This window comes from Aethalodelphis obliquidens, unplaced genomic scaffold, assembly GCF_003676395.1.
Source record: "Aethalodelphis obliquidens isolate GAN/ISIS:26980383/991018 unplaced genomic scaffold, ASM367639v1 scaffold20, whole genome shotgun sequence".
Classification (NCBI taxonomy): domain Eukaryota; kingdom Metazoa; phylum Chordata; class Mammalia; order Artiodactyla; family Delphinidae; genus Aethalodelphis; species Aethalodelphis obliquidens.
The window spans coordinates 26,483,905-26,504,292 of NW_020837964.1; the positions used below are offsets into that span (position 1 = coordinate 26,483,905).

Sequence of the window (20,388 nt, forward strand, 5' to 3'; positions counted from 1 at the left end):
GTGTGTGTGTGTGTGTGTGTGTGTGTGTGTGTGTGTGTGTGTGTGTGATGAGTTTGGCTTGGTTTGGCTTTGGTTGCGCCTCAAGGCACGGGATCCTAGATCCCTGACCCAGGGATGGAACCTATGCCCCCTGCAGTGGAAGTTCAGAGTCTTAACCACTGGACTGCCAGGGAAGTCCCTATTTGGTGTTTTTTCATTAAAGCATTTTGTCAAATGTTTCTGTCTGCATCTATTGAGATGATCATGTGGTTTTTGTTTTTTATTCTGTTGGTGTGGTATGTTATGTTAATTGATTTTTTGGATGTTAGAAAACCTTGCCTTCCTGGGATAAATCTCACTTGGTCTTTGTATACACTTCCTTTTTATATGCTGCTGAATTCAGTTTGCTAGTATTTGGTGAGCATTTTTGTGTCTGTATTCCTAAGGGATATTGTTCTGTAGTTTTCTTGTGTTGTCTTTGGTTTTGGTATCAGGATAATACTGGCCTCATAAAATGAGTTGATAAGTGTCCAGTCTTCTAATTGTTGTGAGAAGGTTTGGTGTTAATTCTTTAAATGTTCCATAGAATTCAGTGAATCCCTCTGGTCTTGGGCTTTTTCTTGTGGGTGGATGTTGTTTACTAATTCAGTATCTCTACTTGTTATTGCTGTGTTGAGATTTTCTGTTTCTTCTGGAGTTAGATTCAGTAGTTTGTGTCTTTCTAGGAATTTGTCTATTTCATCTAGCTTATTTAATTTGTTAGCATACAATTGTTTTATACGATACCCCATAATCTTTCTTGGTTCTGTAATGTTGGTAGTAATGTCCTCTCTTTGAATTTCTGGTTTTAGTAATTCAGGTCTTCCATTTAGTTTATTGCAGCTCTAAACTTTATTATTTCCTTCCTTCAGCTTATTTTGGGTTTAGTTTGAGCTTTTAAAAAATTTATTAATTGGAAGGTTAGGCTTTTTTATGCTAACATCTCTGTCATGTTATATAATTATCATCTATGTTTTGTGGTGAGAACAATTAAGATCTAGGCTCTCAGCAACTTTGAAGTTTATAATAAAGTAGTGTTGACTCTACACATTACTGAAAGTGAGGTATAGAAGCCTCCAGCTATATTTTTGAATTATCTATTTCTCCCTTTAATTCTCCCTTCATATGTTTTGGGACTCTGTAAGTATGTATGTCTTTCTGTTGGATTGGCCTTTTTATTATTATAAAGTATCTTTGTCTATTAATTTTTTTCTTAAAGGCGATCTTGTCTGAAATTAGTATAGTCATTGTAGTTCTCTTTTGGTTAAGGTTTGCAAGGCATACCTTTTTTCATTTTTTACTTTCAAGTTATATGTGTTTTTTAAAAATCTAAAGTGTCTCCTTTAGACAGCATATAATTGGATTATTTTTTAAAAATCCATTTTGACCATTTCTGCCTTTTAATTGGAGTATTTAATTTATTTACATTTGACATAATTACTGCTAAGGTAGGATTTACCAATGCTCTTTTGCTTAGTTTTTCTATATGTCGTATGTCTGTTTTGCATCTCCATTCCTCCATTACTGCCTCCTTTAGTGGTTTTTTTTGTTTCGTTTTGTCTTTAATTTATTTATTTATTTAGTTTTGGCTGCATTGGATCTTTTTTGCTGTGTGCAGGCTTTCTCTAGTTGCGGCAAGCAGGGGGCTGCTCTTCGTTGTGGTGCATGGGCTTCTCATTGCGGTGGCTTCTCTTGTTGCGGGGCATGGGCTCTAGGCACGCAGGCTTTGGTAGTTGTGGCGTGTGGGCTTAGTAGTTGTGGCTCGCGGGCTCTAGAGTGCAGGCTCAGTAGTTGTGGCGCACGGGCTTAGTTGCTCTGCAGCATGTGCGATCTTCCCGGACCAGGGCTCGAACCCATGTCCCCTGCATTGGCAGGTGGATTCTTAACCACTGGACCACCAGGGAAGTCTCTTCCTTTAATATTAAATAGATCTTTCTAGCGTATCACCTTAATTTCCTTGCTGTTAACTTTGACATGTTTTTGAGTTTCTTTTTTCCTTTGGGTATTAAAATTAACATTTTTAACTCAAAACAATGTAGTTCCAATTAACACCAACTGAATTTCAGTAAGATGCAAAAATTTCCTCTAAACGGTTCTGTTCCTTTCCTCCTTCAAAGTGGTGCTCTTGGGCTTCCCTGGTGGCGCAGTGGTTGGGAGTCCGCCTGCCGATGCAGGGGACGCGGGTTCGTGCCCCAGTCCAGGAGGGTCCCACGTGCCGCGGAGCGGCTGGGCCCGTGAGCCATGGCTGCTGAGCCTGCCCATCCGGAGCCTGTGCTCCACGGCCACAGCGATGAGGGGCCCGCGTACCGCAAAGAATAAAAAAACAAAAACAAAGTGCTTCTATTGTCAAATAGTATCTTTATACGTTGTGTGCCCATCAAAAGATTTGATGTTATTGTTTAATGTAATCATTGTCCTTTAAGCCAAGTAGGAGATAAAAGGATTAAATATAAGCGAGAAATACAGTCATAATGTGTTTTATATTTCCTTATGTCCCTTTACGGGTGCTCTGTTTTTTCATACAGATTCGAGTTACTGTATAGTGTCTTCATTTCAGCCCAAAGGGTTTCTATTATTTCTTTCCCCTTTTTTTAAAAGTATTTATGTATTTGTTTATTTGGTTGTGCTGGGTATTAGTTGCGGCTCGTGGTCTCCTTAGTTGTGGCATGCAAACTCTTAGTTGCAGCATGCATGTGGGATCTAGTTCCCTGACCAGGGATCAAACCCAGGTCCCCTGCATTGGTAGCGCGGCAGAGTCTTAACCACTGTGCCACCAGGAAAGTCACTCTATTATTTCCTATTAGGGCAGGTCTGTTAACGATGAATTACCTCAGCTTTTGTTTATCTGAGAATATCTTAATTTTTCCTTTATATTTGAAGGATAGTTTTGTCAAATAAAGGATTTCTGATTGACATTACTTTTTCTTCAACACTTTGAATATGCCGTCCCACTACTTTCTGGCTTCCATAGCTATTAATTTTTTTAAAGGCTCCCTTGTATATAAGTTGCCCCTCTTGCTGCTGCTAAGATTTATTTCTTTCAACAGCTTGATTATGTTGTTTCTAGGCATGGATTTCTTTGAGCTTATATTACTTGGAATTCGTTGAGCTTCTTGGATGTGTAAATTAATTTTCATCAAATTCGGAAAGTTTTCAGCCATTTTATCAACAAATACTCTTTCTACCCCTTTCTATCTCCTCTCATTATGTTTTGTTGGTACCTTTGGTAGTGTTGCACATGTCTCAGTCTGTGTTTATTTTTTTCCCTTTCAGTTTTCCAATCTTTATTGGACTATATTCAAGTTCTTGGATGCTTTTTACGTGCTTGAATCTGCTGTTGGGAACCCGTAGTGAAGTTCTCATTTCAGTTATTTTACTTTCTTCTGTTTAAATTTGTATTGATACACTCTGTTTTTTGAGGCATCTTTTTAAAACTTCCTGTAGTTCTTTTTTTGTTGTTTTTGTTAATCGTTTATTTATCAAGAGAAGCTGTTCCTTAGCCCAGATATTAGTAGTTCATAGTTTCATAGTTCAGGAACACAGGTAAGTGACAAACTTGCATGGAACTAAATGCAAAGAAATTCTTTATATTCCAAAATCACTTCACACTCTGAAAGATACCAGCCTTCCTCATCTCCTCAAAATCTTGTATGGAATCATAATTTCTGTAGAAGTCTGCATAGGCCTTCTTTCTTGGTTCAGCCACAGCAAACTTACAGAAAGCTGCAATTCCCAAGGAGATAATGAATGCTCCAGCAATATGAAATCACAGACGCTTGGCCAGAAGGCCACGCATCTGAGGTTTTGTCAAAGAACTGGAAGCCATGGTAGTTTTTCTCCTTGACAGCTCAACAACGATGTCCTTCCAGACAGGTGGAGAAATGGCCCTGTAGTTCTTTTGACTTTTTTTTTCTTTGAACATAGTTAAAATGGCTGATTTAAAGTCTTTGTCTGGTTAAGTCCAACATCCGTTCTTCCTGAGGGACAGTTTCTTTTGATAGCATTTTTTCCCTACGTACGGGCCATGCCTTCTTTGTGTGTGTGTGTGTGTGTGTGTGTGCATGTGTTGCATGTCTTATAATTTGTGGTCGAAAACTGGAAAGTTTAAATAATGTGGTAATTCTTGAAATCAGATTTTACCCCCACACAAGCGTTTTTTGTTTTGTTATTGCTCTTTTCTGAACGAATTCAGTAATGTCTGTATTCTTTGTCATCTTTGGTCCCTGAAATCTCTGTTTGGGTAAGCCTTGTGTTCAGCTAAGATTGGAGATTTTCTTATCAATAAGAATCAATAAGCTATTCTTTACCCTGTGATTCTGTATGCATTTTTAGGCACATCTTTAACACTAACTTTAATACTGTTAAACCCACTGAACTTTAACACCTTGTTCTTTTATTCGCCTGTAGTTAACCATTTTTGTTTTTTTGTGGGTTATCTCTGTGTTAGAAAAGTATATATTTTCCTCTTTCCGGTAGAAAAGGTAGTATATTATATACTTATTGCACTATGCTTCTTTCATTTGATCATATATCCCAGAGTCCATGCCATGAAATTATAGTTTCCTTATTCCTTGTAATTAATCTGTTGTACTCCACTGAATAGATGTTTTGTGCCTTAGTAAATCAGTACCCATTGGTAGATATTCTGTTTATTCCACTCTGTGTCACAAATAATGTTGCAACGAATAGCATTTTGCATACATCATTTTTGCCAGTGTATATTTTGGCCCACCAGAAGTAATTGTTACGTTAAAGGGAAATGCGTGTGTAATTTTGTTAGGTGCAAAAGTTTTCTCTATAGCAAGTTCTCCTTTTAGTATAACCAGAGGCAGTTGGTCTATTTCCCCGTTGTCTTGTAGCTAATCTGAAAGTTGAAATATGGCTATCTCCATGAAGTTTTTTTAACATGAAGTTTTAATTGCAGGGGAGGTGGGTATTTTTAACCCAGGTACATAGAGGCTAGAGACAGCTACTCATGTTCTTCTATTTGAAATATCTTTTGGAAATTAATGGTTTTACTACTTACTACTAACTTAAATAAGTAGGTCCACACCGTTAGGAGTTGACATCTCTCTTTTCTTTTCCATGGTCTGTAATGTTTTTCTCCCTTGCTTCAGTGGATGTAAAAATAACTCATTGTTCATTTTCATTTGTAGCCCATATTTTTTATTTTTATTGAATATCCTTGATTTACAATATTATATGTCACAGGTGTACTAATTCATAATTTTTAAAGGTTATACTTCATTTATGGTTATTATAAAATACTGGCTGTATTTCTTGTATTGTACAATATAACCTTGTAGCTTATTTTATACATAATAGTTTGTACCTCTTAATCCCCTGCCCCTACATTGCCCCCTCCCTCTAGTCCGTATTTGAACCACTCATTTTTTTCATGTTGGCAAAAATAAAAAAATTGTAGATTTTGATGTAGTGCTGTTTTTGTTGGCCACGCTGCACAGCATGCAGGATCCTAGTTCTCCGACCAAGGATCAAACCCACGCATCCTATTTGACATTTTAGAAGTCAGTCAATTCTGTATGTGCTTGCCAAATATAGTTAGTGACTATGGGTATGGCATTTTTATCTATACTTAAATAAAAGTCTTATTTTTGACTATGAGAACCTAGTCTAAAAAATGCTTACCTGTTTACTTTGATATGTCCAGATTTGGGCATAATTTTTGATGAAGTAGTTGAGAATATGGAATGTTTCTTACAGCATAGTATTTCAAAATACATAGGCAACACTATACACAAGGCTTAATTTCAGAGGTGTAAAAAATATTTTCAAGAGAAAGCCAGTGCTCAGAAAATCCTGGTGATTAATGACAGGTGCAAAAACATGGGATATGGTGGAAATTTGGCCATAGGTTCTAGCAAGTTTTCTTTATTAGAAACCTAGATTTCTTTATTTAGGTGTTCTAGGAAATAATAAGTGACGTTTTTCACTTTTCATTTCTCTTAAGGAGTGTTTCTCAGGAGTTATCAGAAACCATCCTCACCATGGTAGCCAACTGCAGTAATGTTATGAACAAGGCCAGACAGCCACCACCTGGAGTTATGCCAAAAGGACGCCCTCCTAGTGCTAGCAGCTTAGATGCCATTTCTCCTGTTCAGGTAAATGAACACTACACTTGGTACATCTCCATTTGTTCATAGACTTGGAATAGAATAAACTTGTACATCATCATTAATAATCTACTCAAAGGAAATTTTTGTCTGAATTTATTATATTTTAGATAACTGCATGTCTAGTATCCACTTAAAGGAGATCCGTAAATAGGCATTGTGGTTGAGAATAGATTTTAATCATTAAGTAGAAAGAACATGACTATGAGAGGAAAGATACAAAACAACTTATTTAGGGCTTCTTTTTAAGATAAGAATAACTTAGACTTGAGAAATAAGCACTGCCTTTGAACCTGATGTGTCTTGTTTGTAGCTTCACGGGCCAAGCAACAGTGCTAGAGCATAAGGACTTGTTATAACTGGGGCTCTTCAGCTCTCAACTGAACTGCTCTTTTAAAAACAAGGTACATTTAAGTTACTCCCTGACACCAACCACCCCCTTCTCTCTGGGAGCAACATATTCCGCTTCTATTTTCAGCTGCATTGAATGGCAGATTGGGGTTTATTTTAAGAAAAGAAAGAGCATTTAGTGATTCTTCAGTGACCACTTTATAAAAGGCATTTTGTGTATTATTTTCTATAGTCACAAAGGTCTGAAATAATGCCACAAACTAAGAAGCTTAGAAGTGCAGTTATTAGATATTTTATAAAATCTTTTGGTGAATAGTATACCTTGTTTTTTGTTTCTGTTTTTGTTTTGGGGTTTTTTTTGGTTTTGATTTTTTTTTTTTTTTTAATCAGAGCTGATCTCCTCCAACCCCAAGATTCTCAAATTTTGACTAGATATATTTGTTTTGACTAGATTTCTAATTTCTAATGCTTTTATTGTGTTGAAAGTTAAATAACTTGCATTGAGAGAATTCTTTTAAAGGGGCTTACGGGAAATTTTACGGACTGCCCCATGTCACTACTAAATGTTTAGTAGTACAGCTTCAGAGAAATTCGTATGAAATGTTATTCTTGAAGTTTTATAGCCCTCATATTGTGGCTCTGGTTCTTTGGCAGGGGCTAACTCTTTAAACCTAGTCCATCTATGATATAATAAGAAAAATGACTGGTACTCTTGATTTGGGGATTTAAGCATCATCAAGATTGTGTGTGGTTTTGCAGTTTATATAAAGCATTTGAAGAGCTGTTGCTAAAGATTGCTTTACCTGTGTCGTTTGTCTGCCTTTGCTTGAAGTATGTTTAATACGTTTTTATAATGTTTTTCTTTAGATTGACCCTCTTGCTGGAATGGCATCTCTTAGTATAGGTGGTTCAGCTGCCCCTCACACCCAGAGTATGCAGGGCTTTCCTCCAAATTTGGGTTCTGCATTCAGTACCCCACAGTCACCAGCAAAAGCATTTCCACCCCTTTCAACCCCAAATCAGACAACTGCATTCAGTGGTATTGGAGGACTTTCATCACAGCTTCCAGGTAAGGGGGTTGGTGGGTAGGGGTGCAGATTATTTGTAAGCCTCATTGTGCCTTAGTGTATATAAGGTGTTTTGGAGTCACTATGATAAAGGAAAGCTGCTTGAACTAAATCGTGAAAAATTGCGCTCACATCCAAAGTTGGGAAGAGAAAAACATTACATTAATTTAGTCAAATTGCAATGAGGATATTTGTACTTGTAAAGTTAGTTGAATTATTCAGTAAGGATTGTATTATCAGATGATAGTACAAATATTAAAAGTGTGTTAACCACATTCTGAAGAACTTAGGCTTAGATCAAAACTCATAGCTTTATGAATTACTCAAGATTGGTATAATAAAGGTAGAATATTTCACACACCAGATTCAGGTATATGTTCTGCCTTTTTGCACCTACCTTGGAAATGATAGTAAATCCCTAAAACTTTTCCACATATTTTGGCTTTTTTTTTTTTTTTTTGCGGTACACGGGCCTCTCACTGTTTTGGCCTCTCCCGTTGCGGAGCACAGGCTCCGGACACACAGGCTCAGCGGCCATGGTTCACGGGCCCAGCCGCTCCGCGCCATGTGGGATCCTCCCGGACCGGGACACGAACCCGTGTCCCCTGCATCGGCAGGCGGACTCTCAACCACTGCGCCACCAGGGAAGCCCCACATATTTTGGCTTTTAACTTAATGTTGAAGTAAAGGTTACATTTTTTCCCCCTCTAGTAACCACATGTTTCTCCTAAGCTATCTGAACCTTTTATTGCCAGAGTATAAGTTTAGAGTACTAAAACCTAAGGAGTGAAATGTTGTAATAACTCTGTAACCTAGTTACCACTGAGTTAACAAAAGACCCTAATTTTTTAATTAATATAATTTTTTAATTAAAAACTTATTTTTTGATGTGAATAAAGTCAAGAATATGAGTAACGATAAAACTTCTGGCTGCCTTCGTTCTTTCTAGTAGGTGGTCTTGGCACAGGCAGCCTGACTGGTATAGGAACTGGGGCTCTTGGACTCCCTGCAGTGAATAACGATCCTTTTGTGCAGAGGAAACTGGGCACCTCTGGACTGAACCAGCCTACATTCCAGCAGAGTAAGATGAAACCTTGTAAGTGGTAGTGTTGTCTGTGATTGTGAAGTGTGACTGATGCATATAAAACTTGCATGTCCAATTTGTTGTCCCTAGAGATACATGGACAAAGACATTGACTTATCTTAATATATTGTTAGTAGGGCCGTTGATACGCCTCCTAGATCAGTGGGAGTAAATTCATACATTTAAATTATTAAAACAAAAATTTGAGGTATCATTCCACCTTTGATCCTGGATTGCCAGAACAAGGTGACTGTTAATAAGAGGTAGCATCCTTTGAGGTGTTATCCTAAAAGTAAGAAGTAAAGAGAAAAGACTTTCATCAGTTTAAGTCTATGTATGTAAGTCTTATACTTATCCTAAAGATTTTTTAGTGTTTTTTTTTTTCTTTCCTTTTTTTTTTTTTAACAAATCAGGAGCAGCCAGGAGAATTTCAGATTTCTGTTTCAGCTTGGCAGTTTATAAAGTAAATAACTATATTTACTTTAATGTTTATTTTAATATAATAGCTTTATGATATATATAGCCTTATAGTACACATAAGTATTGCCATATATATGATGCTACAAAAACCAATTTTTTAAGTTTTAGTCTCCTTTAGTAGGTTATTTCAAAATCAGAGACGTCCTCTTTGTAAATACATAGGTATCATTGGCTTATAAATATCCTTGTCATTGGGTCTAAACATTCATCATACAAGGTTTGAAAGTATACCAAGTGACAGTGACTTTAAAATGTTAGTGTGAAAGACTTGTCTGAATGTTATGTTTTGTAGCATGCGTTGTGTTTATATCAGGTGTCATGCACATGCATTGAGAATTCTTACATGTAAAAGGTGATTTTTTTTTTTAATAAAGTAGTAAAGATTTGTTAACCTCAAGTGAGGTTGTATTGAGGGTAAGTGCATTATGAATTTGAACCTAGTGAACTTTCATGGTGTGATAAATCCTTATGAAGAAAGTACTAGGGTAGGACTATGGTTGTAAGGCAGTTTTGTGAGAATCTTTTGTGTCCCTAGAGCACTTGAATATTGAAACTTGACCACTTAAAACACTTTATTTTTTCCTTAAAATTCAAACTGTATTGGTCTCTCTGGCTCTGCTTTATGTGGGGGAGTGAAGGAAGAGCCTAAATGCCCACTGGTTGCTTTTCTGTTTCTAACAGCGGACTTGTCTCAGGTGTGGCCAGAGGCAAATCAGCACTTTAGTAAAGAGATAGATGATGAAGCAAACAGCTATTTCCAGAGAATATATAATCACCCACCACATCCAACCATGTCTGTTGATGAGGTGAGTGTCTAGGACGATCTAATTCTTTATGGTTTAGGTAAATCTTAAATGCCCTTTTCAAAGTGAAATCCCAACACAAAGTGTTTTGATATGTTTGTGCATCTTTGGAAACCTTAATATTTGTCTCAAGCTCAGTTTATTCTTAAATATTCTGCTTAACAATAAAGAATATTTGAGGAATGCTCTTAATAATGGTTTCCTTTATGTGTATATTATTTTTTCTTGCTTTCTCCAGGTATTAGAAATGCTACAGAGGTTTAAAGATTCTACCATAAAGAGAGAACGAGAAGTATTTAACTGTATGCTAAGGAACTTGTTCGAAGAATATCGGTTCTTCCCCCAGTACCCTGATAAAGAGTTACATATAACAGCCTGCCTGTTCGGTGGTATAATCGAAAAAGGACTGGTCACTTACATGGCATTAGGTTTGGCCCTACGATATGTTCTTGAAGCCTTACGCAAGCCTTTTGGATCCAAAATGTATTATTTTGGGATTGCTGCACTAGATAGATTTAAAAATAGGTGAGTGGATAGGTTTCCTGTGAAGCTTCTCTTTTTTAATATAAGGAGAAACAGTAGCTTACTTTTCAACTAATTCTTGCCATGCCTTATCATGATATGTATATTAACTAATCTTCATGACTGTATGAAGTAAAAGAGGAAGAAGTGAAAACAATTAAATTCGTTACAGTTGACAAATATGTGGTAGGAAAAGTATAAAATGAAATAGCAATTTTTTTGGTTTGTTTATTGAGGTATACTTTATATACATAAAAGTCAGTATTTCAGGTGAACAGCTCTTTGAAGTTTGACAAATTCTAACAGTTGTATAACCACTGCCACCAACACCACAATCAAGATACAGAATATTTTCGTCACCCCCAAGAAGTTTTCTTATTCCCTCTTTGTAGTTAACTTTCCCTCACATCTAACCCCTGGCAATCACTGATCTGATTTGTCTAGTTTTTCCAGAGTATTATTTAAATGGAATCATACACAATGTGTATGAGTCTGACTTGCACATAGCATGATGCTTTTGAGATTTATCCATGTTACTGCATGTTTCAGTAGTCTGTTTCTTTTTACTGCTGAGTAGTATTCCATTCTGTGGGTTCATTAGCAAATTGTTTTTCTATTCACCTGTTGATGAACATTTGGAGTCGTTTCCAGACAGTAGTTTTAGTGGCTCATTGTAATCTAATATTAAGTGGAATAAGACCTTTAAAAAACAATCAGTAATAACTTTTTTGATGTAAAAGGGGTGAAGTTCATAAATATCCACCCCCTTACTTCTTTGTTCTTCCTTTTGGCATTCTCTTCAAATAAGGTATTTCAAAGGGAGAAAGGGGGGAAATGGCCTAGACTAGCTTTTGAAAAATTTTAAATTGTGCTGCCTCTGTTCTTACATGAAATGGTAAAGAATGAATGTTTTTGTTGGCAGATTGAAGGACTATCCCCAGTATTGTCAGCACTTGGCTTCTATTAGTCACTTTATGCAATTTCCACATCATTTACAGGAGGTAAGTGTCTTCAGTACCTACGTAGTTGGATGGTTTATCTATTTTAATTTGAATTTGGATTTACTGGCAATGGCATTAAGATTTCTTAATGATTGGCATGATACAAGTATACATATTATTTGTTGCTTGTTTTGCAGGTTAATCATGAAAAAATACAGATTTTGGGTTACCTTTTGTAAGCAGTGGTTTTGCTTGATTTAATAAAAGGCTTTTGCTAGTTCTTTTAGCCTAATAATGCTATTGAGGTAGACATCTTTCGCTGTTACCAAGAATCCCTTGCCTGAGTCTAAAAAGGATTTGGAGTGGGACTCTTTGATTAAAATAAGTAAAGTTGTCCCTCTGATTTAAATGTTAACATGAATCAGAGCTGTTTCTTTTTGTTGTTTCGGTGGTGGTGGTGGTTTGGTTTGTTTTTTTTGTTTCTGTGGTTTTGGGCGGGGGGTGTGCTGCTCCACGCGGCTTGTAGAATCTTAGTTCCCCAGCCATGGATTGAACCAGGGCCACGGCAGTGAAAGCGCCGAGTCCTAACCACTGGACCACCAGGGAATTCCCAGAGCTGTTTCATATAAAACTTTCAGACCAGCTGTTTCTTAAAAAGACAGCCTTCCTTTTTTTTTTTTTTTTTTGTGCGGTACGCGGGCCTCTCACTGTTGTGGCCTCTCCCATTGCGGAGCACAGTCTCCGGGTGCGCAGGCTCAGTGGCCATGGCTCACCGGCCTAGCCACTCGGCGGCATGTGGGATCTTCCTGGACCGGGGCACGAACCCGTGTCCCCTGCATCGGCAGGGGGACTCCCAACCACTGCGCCACCAGGGAAGCCCAAAATACAGCCTTCTTAAACTACCTGCTTAGATTCCTTTGAGGTTAAAAAGGAGACAGTCCCTGAGGAAATGGACCTAGAGAATATATATTTTAAGCCACATTTTGTGATTATTCTTGAAATTTGTAAACTATTACTTTAATGATTGATTTTTAGGTGATTACTAAACATTCACACTTTTGCCTTACCTTTGGTCAAAGTCAGCTTATAGAGAACAAAGAAAGTTGATTAATCTCTATTGACTTTATTTTACTTTATTAAAATAAAAGATGAACTGCTTTATAAGATCATATTTTTAAGAAATCAGAAAGATCAGAATTTGAACTTACTTTTAATTCTATTATAATTTAGTCCAGCGCTTTCTACCTCATCCCACTGGGTTTGTTTGTAGGAGGGTAGGGTCATTATGATGGTTTAGCGTAGGAAACCATAGCATGGGGGGCAGGAGTGTATTCATGCCTCTTGAGGGGGTGGAAGACTGTGCCAAAACTATAGCACTGAAAACTAGACAGGAAAGCAGAGTTTGAAAAGCTAGGATGGGAGGTCAGAGGCTTACTACAATCAAGTGTTTTTGGAATTGAGAGCTGGAAATATGGGCCTTGGAAGACTAGAGAGAACAAGGGAGGTGGTATGAAAGTGATCACACAAAGCAGTGATCCTAGTTCCCACTGTAACAAGATACCCAGAGAAGAGAAGGGAGGTCATTGTTTATATTTCTATAGTCAATTTAAAGGGCTGTACTTTCTTCAGAGATTGTCCTTCCTTGAAAATGTCCCCCCCCCCCCTTTTTTTTTTTCCTGTACGCGGGCCTCTCACTGTTGTGGCCTCTCCCGTTGCGGAGCACAGGCTCCGGATGCGCAGGCTCAGCGGCCATGGCTCACGGGCCCAGCCACTCCGTGGCATGTGGGATCTTCCCGGACCGGGGCACGAACCCGTGTCCCCTGCACCGGCAGGCAGACTCTCAACCACTGTGCCAGCAGGGAAGCCCCGTCCCCTTTTTTGAATAAAGTTATTGTATATATAGATAATAGTTTGTTTTGTTATAGGTACAAGCTGTGGGAAATAGTATCACAAAGGGTGTGTCAGTCTTCTGATTTGTGTGTGAGAAGGACTTTTATTGGTCTGTGAAATGGAAAGAAAACCTTGTCCTAGAACATCCAGTATAATGCTTACCTCCAGTTGGCTAGGTGGTGTGGTATACACTGTTTTGTGGTAATAGCTTTATTGAGAGCGGACTCATATTGCAGTGTGTTTTTTAGGCCACGGTTTTCTCATCAGCATCCAATAGAAAAGAAATTAGTTTGGGCTTCCCTGGTGGCGCAGTGGTTAAGAATCCGCCTGCCAATGCAGGGGGCACGGGTTCGAGCCCTGGTCCAGGAAGATCCCACATGCCGCAGAGCAACTAAGCCATAACTCCTGAGCTTGCGTGCCACAACTACTGAAGCCCGCGCGCCTAGATCCTGTGCTCTGCAACAAGAGAAGCCACCACAACGAGAAGCCCACACACCACAAGGAAGAGTAGCCCCTACTTGCAGCAACTAGAGAAAGCCCGCATGCAGCAACAAAGACCCAACACAGCCAAAAATAAATAAATAAAATTTAAGAAAAAGAAATCAGTTTACTATATAATTTTTAAAACTTTACATGTATTAAGGGATTTAAGGAAATTTATATGCAGGCATTTGTGGCTACTCTTTTGGAACTTGTTTTGTTAGACTAGTTCTCTGATAAATACTTTAGAAACATATTAATATTTTACCTTTACTCCTTAAGGAGTTCATGGTATCCACTATATATTATATATATATTATATCTAATTATATATTATAGATATAGGAATATGGACTAGAATGGGGTGAGACGTAAGGGAGATAGATGAACCAAAAGAATGCTCTGAAATAATTTCTATTCTCTCAGTAGTGAGCGAGGTGTAATTCAAAAATTTCAGTTTCTGTTAAGAACTCTTTTAATGTGTTTCTCTCTCCCTACCCCCATAGTATATCGAGTATGGACAGCAATCTAGAGATCCTCCTGTGAAAATGCAGGGCTCTATCACAACCCCTGGAAGTATTGCACTGGCTCAAGCCCAGGCCCAGGCCCAGGTTCCAGCGAAAGCTCCCCTTGCTGGTCAGGTTAGCACTATGGTAACCACCTCAACAACCACCACTGTTGCTAAAACAGTTACAGTCACCAGGCCAACTGGAGTCAGCTTTAAGAAAGATGTGCCAGTAAGTAGGTCTGTCTTTTTTCTTTGTTGGATTTGATATGTTGTAATATATCCAGTAGTGAACATGTATTTTAATTTTATTATAAACAACACATGCCGACTAAAAAAAAGCATTTCTCCCTTTGTCTCTCTGCCTTCCGACCCCGATTTCCCACACACAGCCACTATTAATAATAGTTCAATACATAGTCTTTCCAGCACTTCCAGTACACAGTCATACACACCATGTATATTTTGTATACTAAAGAAATCTGTATACATTCCCGCCCCGGGATTTGTCTAGGAAGGATTTCAGTTTGTTTATTTTATGTATTTTATTTCTTTAGCCTTCTATTAATACTACAAATATAGATACATTACTTGTGGCCACAGATCAAACAGAGAGAATCGTAGAGCCCCCAGAAAATATCCAAGAGAAAATTGCTTTTATCTTCAACAACCTCTCCCAGTCAAATATGACACAAAAGGTGAGTCTGAAATAATAGTTTATATATCACTACAAATGCTCTCTATTCTTTTCCTTGATGGGTTGGGGGATTTATATATGACATTCTGCACCCTTTTAATACTTTTAAAGGTAGAGATAATAGAATGAAAATGAAGGGAACATGGATATACAACTACTGGTTGTGGATTTTGTAGACATTAAATAGCACTGGTATTATTTTTTATTTTTTATTTTTTTCTATTTTGGCTGCACCTTGTGGCGTGTGGGATCTTAGTTCCCCTACCAGGTATTGAACCCACACCCCCTGCAGTGGAAGTGCGGTGTCTTAACCACTGGACCTCCAGGGAAGTCCCAAATAACATTGTTTTGCAGTGAGTTATAGCCTTTTTGAAGTAAACTTGAAAATGATTTCATGATGATGGAAATTTCATTTGTCTTTCTAATCACAATTCATGCCCTCCCAGAAACCATTAGGCACCTAGTAAGTGAGGTAGAGCTTCTGAAAGGTAATGATGCACAAGATTATGTGCTAAGACAATACTTGGAAATGTCCGTTTTAGTCAACAAGATTAGCCTGAACAAGTGGGTTTTGAGATGTAATTTATAATGCAAGTGCTGCCTTTGAAAATCCCACCATAATTGATTGGGGGAGAATTTTGAAGCACTCAGCATCCCTTTTGGAAGAGAAGTTTCAAACTTTACCGATAATTTCTGGAGATATAAATTTAGGAAAACAATAGTTTGGTGTCAGGTCTGTTAATAGCAGGTTTGTAGATTAGTAATATATCCTCTTTTGGTCAAATGGAGAGTAAGATGGGGTTGAGGGACTACATATTTTTTAAGTTTAAAGTGACAGTAGATGTTTCAGTTCTAATCACCCAGTTAGAGATGATTGACTCTATACTTAGATGGAATTGAACATACTGTACTTGGATAGCATCTGTCTGAAATTGGGAGAGATGTAGCATGGTACTTTATTTATTTTTATTAATTAATTTATTTTTGTCTGTGTTGGATCTTCGTTGCTGTGCGCAGGCTTTCTCTAGTTGTGGCGAGCAGGGGCTATTCTTCCTTGTGTGGTGCGCGAGCTTCTCAATGCAGTGGCCTGTCGTTATGGAGCATGGGCTCTAGGCGCATGGGCTTCAGTAGTTGTGGCACGTGGCCTCAGTAGTTGTGGCGCATGGGCTTAGTTGCTCCGTGGCATGTGGGATCTTTCCCGACCAGGGCTCAGAACCCATGTCCCCTGCATTGGCAAGCGGATTCTTAACCACTGAGCCACCAGGGAAGCCCTAGCATGTACTTTAGCTTCTAATTTTGCAAGGAGCACGTGCTGTAGTATTGTTCACAGAAAGAAAACACAAAACTGTTATTTTATCATCTTTTAATTGTATACTTCCCATGTCATAATGGTTTTCTAGGTTGAAGAACTAAAGGAAACTGTGAAGGAAGAATTTATGCCTTGGGTTTCACAATACCTGGTTATGAAGAGAGTCAGTATTGAGCCAAACTTTCACAGCCTATATTCAAACTTCCTTGACACACTGAAGAATCCTGAATTTAATAAGATGGTTCTGAATGAGACCTATAGAAACATCAAAGTAAGTGTTCTTGTATTTCTTTTTATTAATGTTTTGAGTTTGGGAATACTTGATTGTACAGGTGTAATTGGAGGGGGAGGGGTATTGCTGTTTTCCCCTGTATGTGTATATGTTAAAGTATTTATGAAAGTTGCTCTAGGGTTTGTTTCAAATATAGAACTAAATTTTCCTGAAGAATTTAGTCTCACAGACATATTCTATGTGCTATTTACTTTGAAAGTAACCACTCGTGAATTTGTTTTCATCATTCTATGCATGGTTTTGAAATCTTTACCCTTTGTGCATGTTTTTAGGAAAACAATAGTTCTGGTGTCAGGTCTGTTAATAGCAGGTTGTAGATTAGTAATTTATCCTCTTTTGGTCAAGTGGAGGGTAAGTAAGATGGGGTTGAGGGACTACATATTTTGTAAGTTTAAAGTGACAGTAGATGTTTCAGTTCTTTTTTCTCCCTCCGCATATTATTTGATTATATACTCTTAGCTTTAATCCCTCTCTTTTTAATAGTCTTATAGAAATCCATTATATTGGTTGAAATATCTTTCACTATTACAGAAACAGTGCTGCAGTGAGTATTTTCCCTTATGTCTTAAGTGCCAGATATCTCAAGACTCTAGACCTATTGTGGAATAGCTGTTGTTTAGCATTCTCAGAAGTTTAAGTTCAAACTCTTCCTAATGAGCTAATGCTTGTTCTATAAAATCCAAGTATTTTTCTTAGGAGGAATAACTTTTCAAGAAAACAGTGTGAACCAGCATGTAGCTGAAAACATTCTTTGCTGAATAACTTGGAATATTGGCTTAGGAACCAGCACTATATTTAAACCTGTGGATAGGAATTTTCCCTATTCTTGGTTACGCTGTAGTGCAAAAGAATTCCTGTCTCCTTTCTGTTGCACAGCTGACTTTATGCCATTCTGCTGTTGCTGTATGGAGTTAAGGAACATAACTATATTCAGCCTTTGTTATTTGATAGCAAGGATGATTGGGATATATAAAAATTTCCACATAATCTGAGCAGAATTTCAAGATCCTTTCTTTTAAACAAAAGTTTAAATTACAGATTTAAACTTAAAGTCATAAATTAAAAGGTATCATATAGTAAGTGGATATATGTGTGTACCCAAGACACTCTTCATGTGTACCCAAGGCACTCTCATGTGTTGGTTCTGTCCCCCTTAAGAAAGAAGTAAAGAATTGAAGAAATGGATTAGGTATCCTAGAAATGTGATAAGTGTGTAAGCAATATTACACTGTATTCTAGAAAGTTATCTTAGTTGTCTCCAGAGATAATGCTAAAGATCACAACATTTACTGCAATCTTGTTATGTTCCTCAGTATGCCTGCTGTCTGGGAAGGACTTAAAAAGTATAGCTATAGTCTTCATTTGAATTGAATTTAGCTCTTCCAGATAGATTTGCAGTTGGGTCTCTGCTTCACACCTAGCTAAAATTTTTAGTTGTGGGACCATACATGATACTTTTAACCTTGTGTTACTTTATACAATATACTTGTATTACCTTTTTTTTGTTTGTTTTAAATGGAAAGGCATTTGAAGGTAAAAATGTCACTGAACACACAAAATATCACAATGATACATGGACGAGATCTACTTTGGGGGCATGTTCTCTATTGACAGCTTGTTTTTAATGTAGAATAATGGAATTCTTAAACATTTAGTTGAGAATATTTTTTTATAAGCTCATTGTCATACCTTCCTTAATCCTGCACTATTTCAGGTGCTCCTGACCTCTGATAAAGCTGCAGCCAATTTCTCTGATCGTTCTTTGCTGAAGAATTTGGGACATTGGCTAGGAATGATCACACTAGCTAAAAATAAACCCATCTTACACACTGTGAGTTTCAACTAAAAGCTCATGTAAAACTTGAGAATGTTCATACAGCATATTCTGTTTAAAAGTCTTGACTTTATTTGGGGCTGTAAAAGTTTGGCCCATGTTTTGAATCCCTAATTGCATGCTCATGGCCTTACATTGTTTAGCAGGGTAAACAAAAACCAATAAGGTATGATTGCTACCCCTTCCTTTTCATAAGGCGAGGGTCAGGTTATTGATTCCAATTTCAGGGGTGAGTTTGGCAAGGTATAATTGGGGGTGTTTGTGAGGGATTTTCTAGTATATTACTATTTTTTAAAAATACGTTTTTTATTCTAGGACTTGGATGTAAAATCTTTGCTGCTAGAGGCTTATGTTAAAGGACAGCAAGAGTTGCTTTATGTAGTCCCCTTTGTTGCCAAAGTCTTAGAATCTAGCATTCGTAGTGTGGTGAGTAAATTTTAATATTTTATTGATGGCTAATTTGTAAGAGTTAGTTTGTTTTAGCACAAGGTTTAGAGGCTATAACCTTAGTTCTTATGGACATAGAGCTAGTTCAGTTAATTTTCCTCAGGGAAACTCGGGTTTCCAAATTGAGAGGCCAAGTAGTATTATAGGACTGATTTTAATGGGTGGTTTTGGGTTCTGGTGTTTTTCTGAAATACAGTATTGTAAATGGGAAGGCTAGGGGTTTTATTATGGCCACATAGGTGTAAGTGCTTAACTTTTAGATAATACAAATTAAAGAGTAATTTTGGGGCAAGCTTATTTAACATAACGGTTTTCTTTAGGTTTTTAGGCCACCCAACCCCTGGACAATGGCAATTATGAATGTATTAGCTGAGCTACATCAGGAACATGACTTAAAGGTAAATTTGTTGCTCCTTATCTCTAAGAACACTCTCTGGCTTTACATTATTAAGATTTACAGGAAAAAGAGGGTATTTGGGGGGAAGCACTATGACAAATGGGTGAGAATACTGTATATTATGAAGCTAAATTTTCATTTTTAATATTCTAATTGAATACTGGAATTATGCAGTTAAACTTGAAGTTTGAGATTGAGGTCCTCTGCAAGAACCTTGCATTAGACATAAATGAGCTAAAACCTGGAAACCTCCTAAAGGATAAAGATCGCCTAAAGAACTTAGATGAGCAACTCTCTGCTCCAAAGAAAGATGTCAAGCAGCCAGAAGAGCTCCCTCCAATCACAACCACAAGTAAGTGTGATAATTAGCCCTCTGTTTATCAGATGTTCTCTTTAATGGTACATTCCCATGCGTATAACAAATTATAATTATTCTGTGTAATGGGGTGCTGAAACTGTGTACTTTCTGGTGAGCCTTCTAAATTATTAAGGAAAAGTTAGTTATGTTTAGGCATTGTCTTACTATATTAGAATCTATCTGGGTAGTTCATGTGGTATTCATAACTAATATTATTAATCAGTTATTTCTCATATCCCAACTAAGCCAGGTTATCTTTTACATTGTTTGAGGTCTCCGAGAAAGAATTGCATTGGCATGATAACCTGTGTTATTCCTCAAATCTGGGGGTGGCCAGACCAGCTCGACCTGTTAGGGGACTGGATTATTTGACCTGGGTCCAGGAGGACTGGAAGTGCGGGGGCTGTAGGAGTGTAGAATGATTGGGAGTTGTGGTTAGAATGAACCAGCTTTTCTTCTTTTTCTCAGCTCTCAGTTTAAGAATCCCCAGGTAAATCAAGGGAACAGCCTAGGTTGAAAACTGACATCTATAATATAGAATAATCGAACAAGGCTTGGGCCTGCTAATGTGGCATGACCCCTCGATTGCTTTCTGTGCCCACCATGCACCGATACAGTTTTACATGCTTTGTTCAAATCTCTATTAAAATAACAATTTCCCTTATAATAATTAAAGGTGGAAGAATGTGACCTGTGCCACCCCTCCCCGCCATTCAGTTAGTTTAATTAGATAAAGACCACATGATGCCCTGCTAATTTTATAGTAAAGTCAAGAAGTG

The 20,388-nt window shown here is 37.6% G+C and overlaps 1 protein-coding gene, 2 non-coding genes and 1 pseudogene across 10 annotated transcripts in view; 3 read left to right on the top strand and 1 right to left on the bottom strand.

Moving 5' to 3' along the window:
• CNOT1 (CCR4-NOT transcription complex subunit 1) overlaps positions 1-20,388 on the top strand; it is a 101,162-nt gene that overhangs the window by 59,023 nt on the left and 21,751 nt on the right. For 4 of the 8 annotated variants that reach the window (XM_027119716.1, XM_027119712.1, XM_027119719.1 and 1 more), the window contains exons 17-29: positions 5,990-6,140; positions 7,371-7,572; positions 8,520-8,666; positions 9,816-9,940; positions 10,176-10,462; positions 11,382-11,460; positions 14,277-14,507; positions 14,833-14,973; positions 16,373-16,552; positions 18,288-18,404; positions 18,723-18,833; positions 19,175-19,252; positions 19,426-19,603. In XM_027119716.1, coding sequence (XP_026975517.1) covers positions 5,990-6,140; positions 7,371-7,572; positions 8,520-8,666; positions 9,816-9,940; positions 10,176-10,462; positions 11,382-11,460; positions 14,277-14,507; positions 14,833-14,973; positions 16,373-16,552; positions 18,288-18,404; positions 18,723-18,833; positions 19,175-19,252; positions 19,426-19,603 — 2,027 coding nt within the window. The remainder of the gene's footprint in view (positions 1-5,989; positions 6,141-7,370; positions 7,573-8,519; positions 8,667-9,815; positions 9,941-10,175; positions 10,463-11,381; positions 11,461-14,276; positions 14,508-14,832; positions 14,974-16,372; positions 16,553-18,287; positions 18,405-18,722; positions 18,834-19,174; positions 19,253-19,425; positions 19,604-20,388) is intronic. The other 4 variants (XM_027119718.1, XM_027119715.1, XM_027119713.1 and 1 more) reach the window with 2 other exon arrangements.
• On the bottom strand, positions 3,031-4,032 carry LOC113627259 (cytochrome c oxidase subunit 6C-like; annotated as a pseudogene).
• LOC113627420 (small nucleolar RNA SNORA50) lies at positions 6,429-6,564 on the top strand. Its single transcript, XR_003435541.1, has one exon. It is a non-coding gene; the product is annotated as a small nucleolar RNA SNORA50 (small nucleolar RNA).
• On the top strand, positions 17,359-17,497 carry LOC113627419 (small nucleolar RNA SNORA46). Its single transcript, XR_003435540.1, has one exon. It is a non-coding gene; the product is annotated as a small nucleolar RNA SNORA46 (small nucleolar RNA).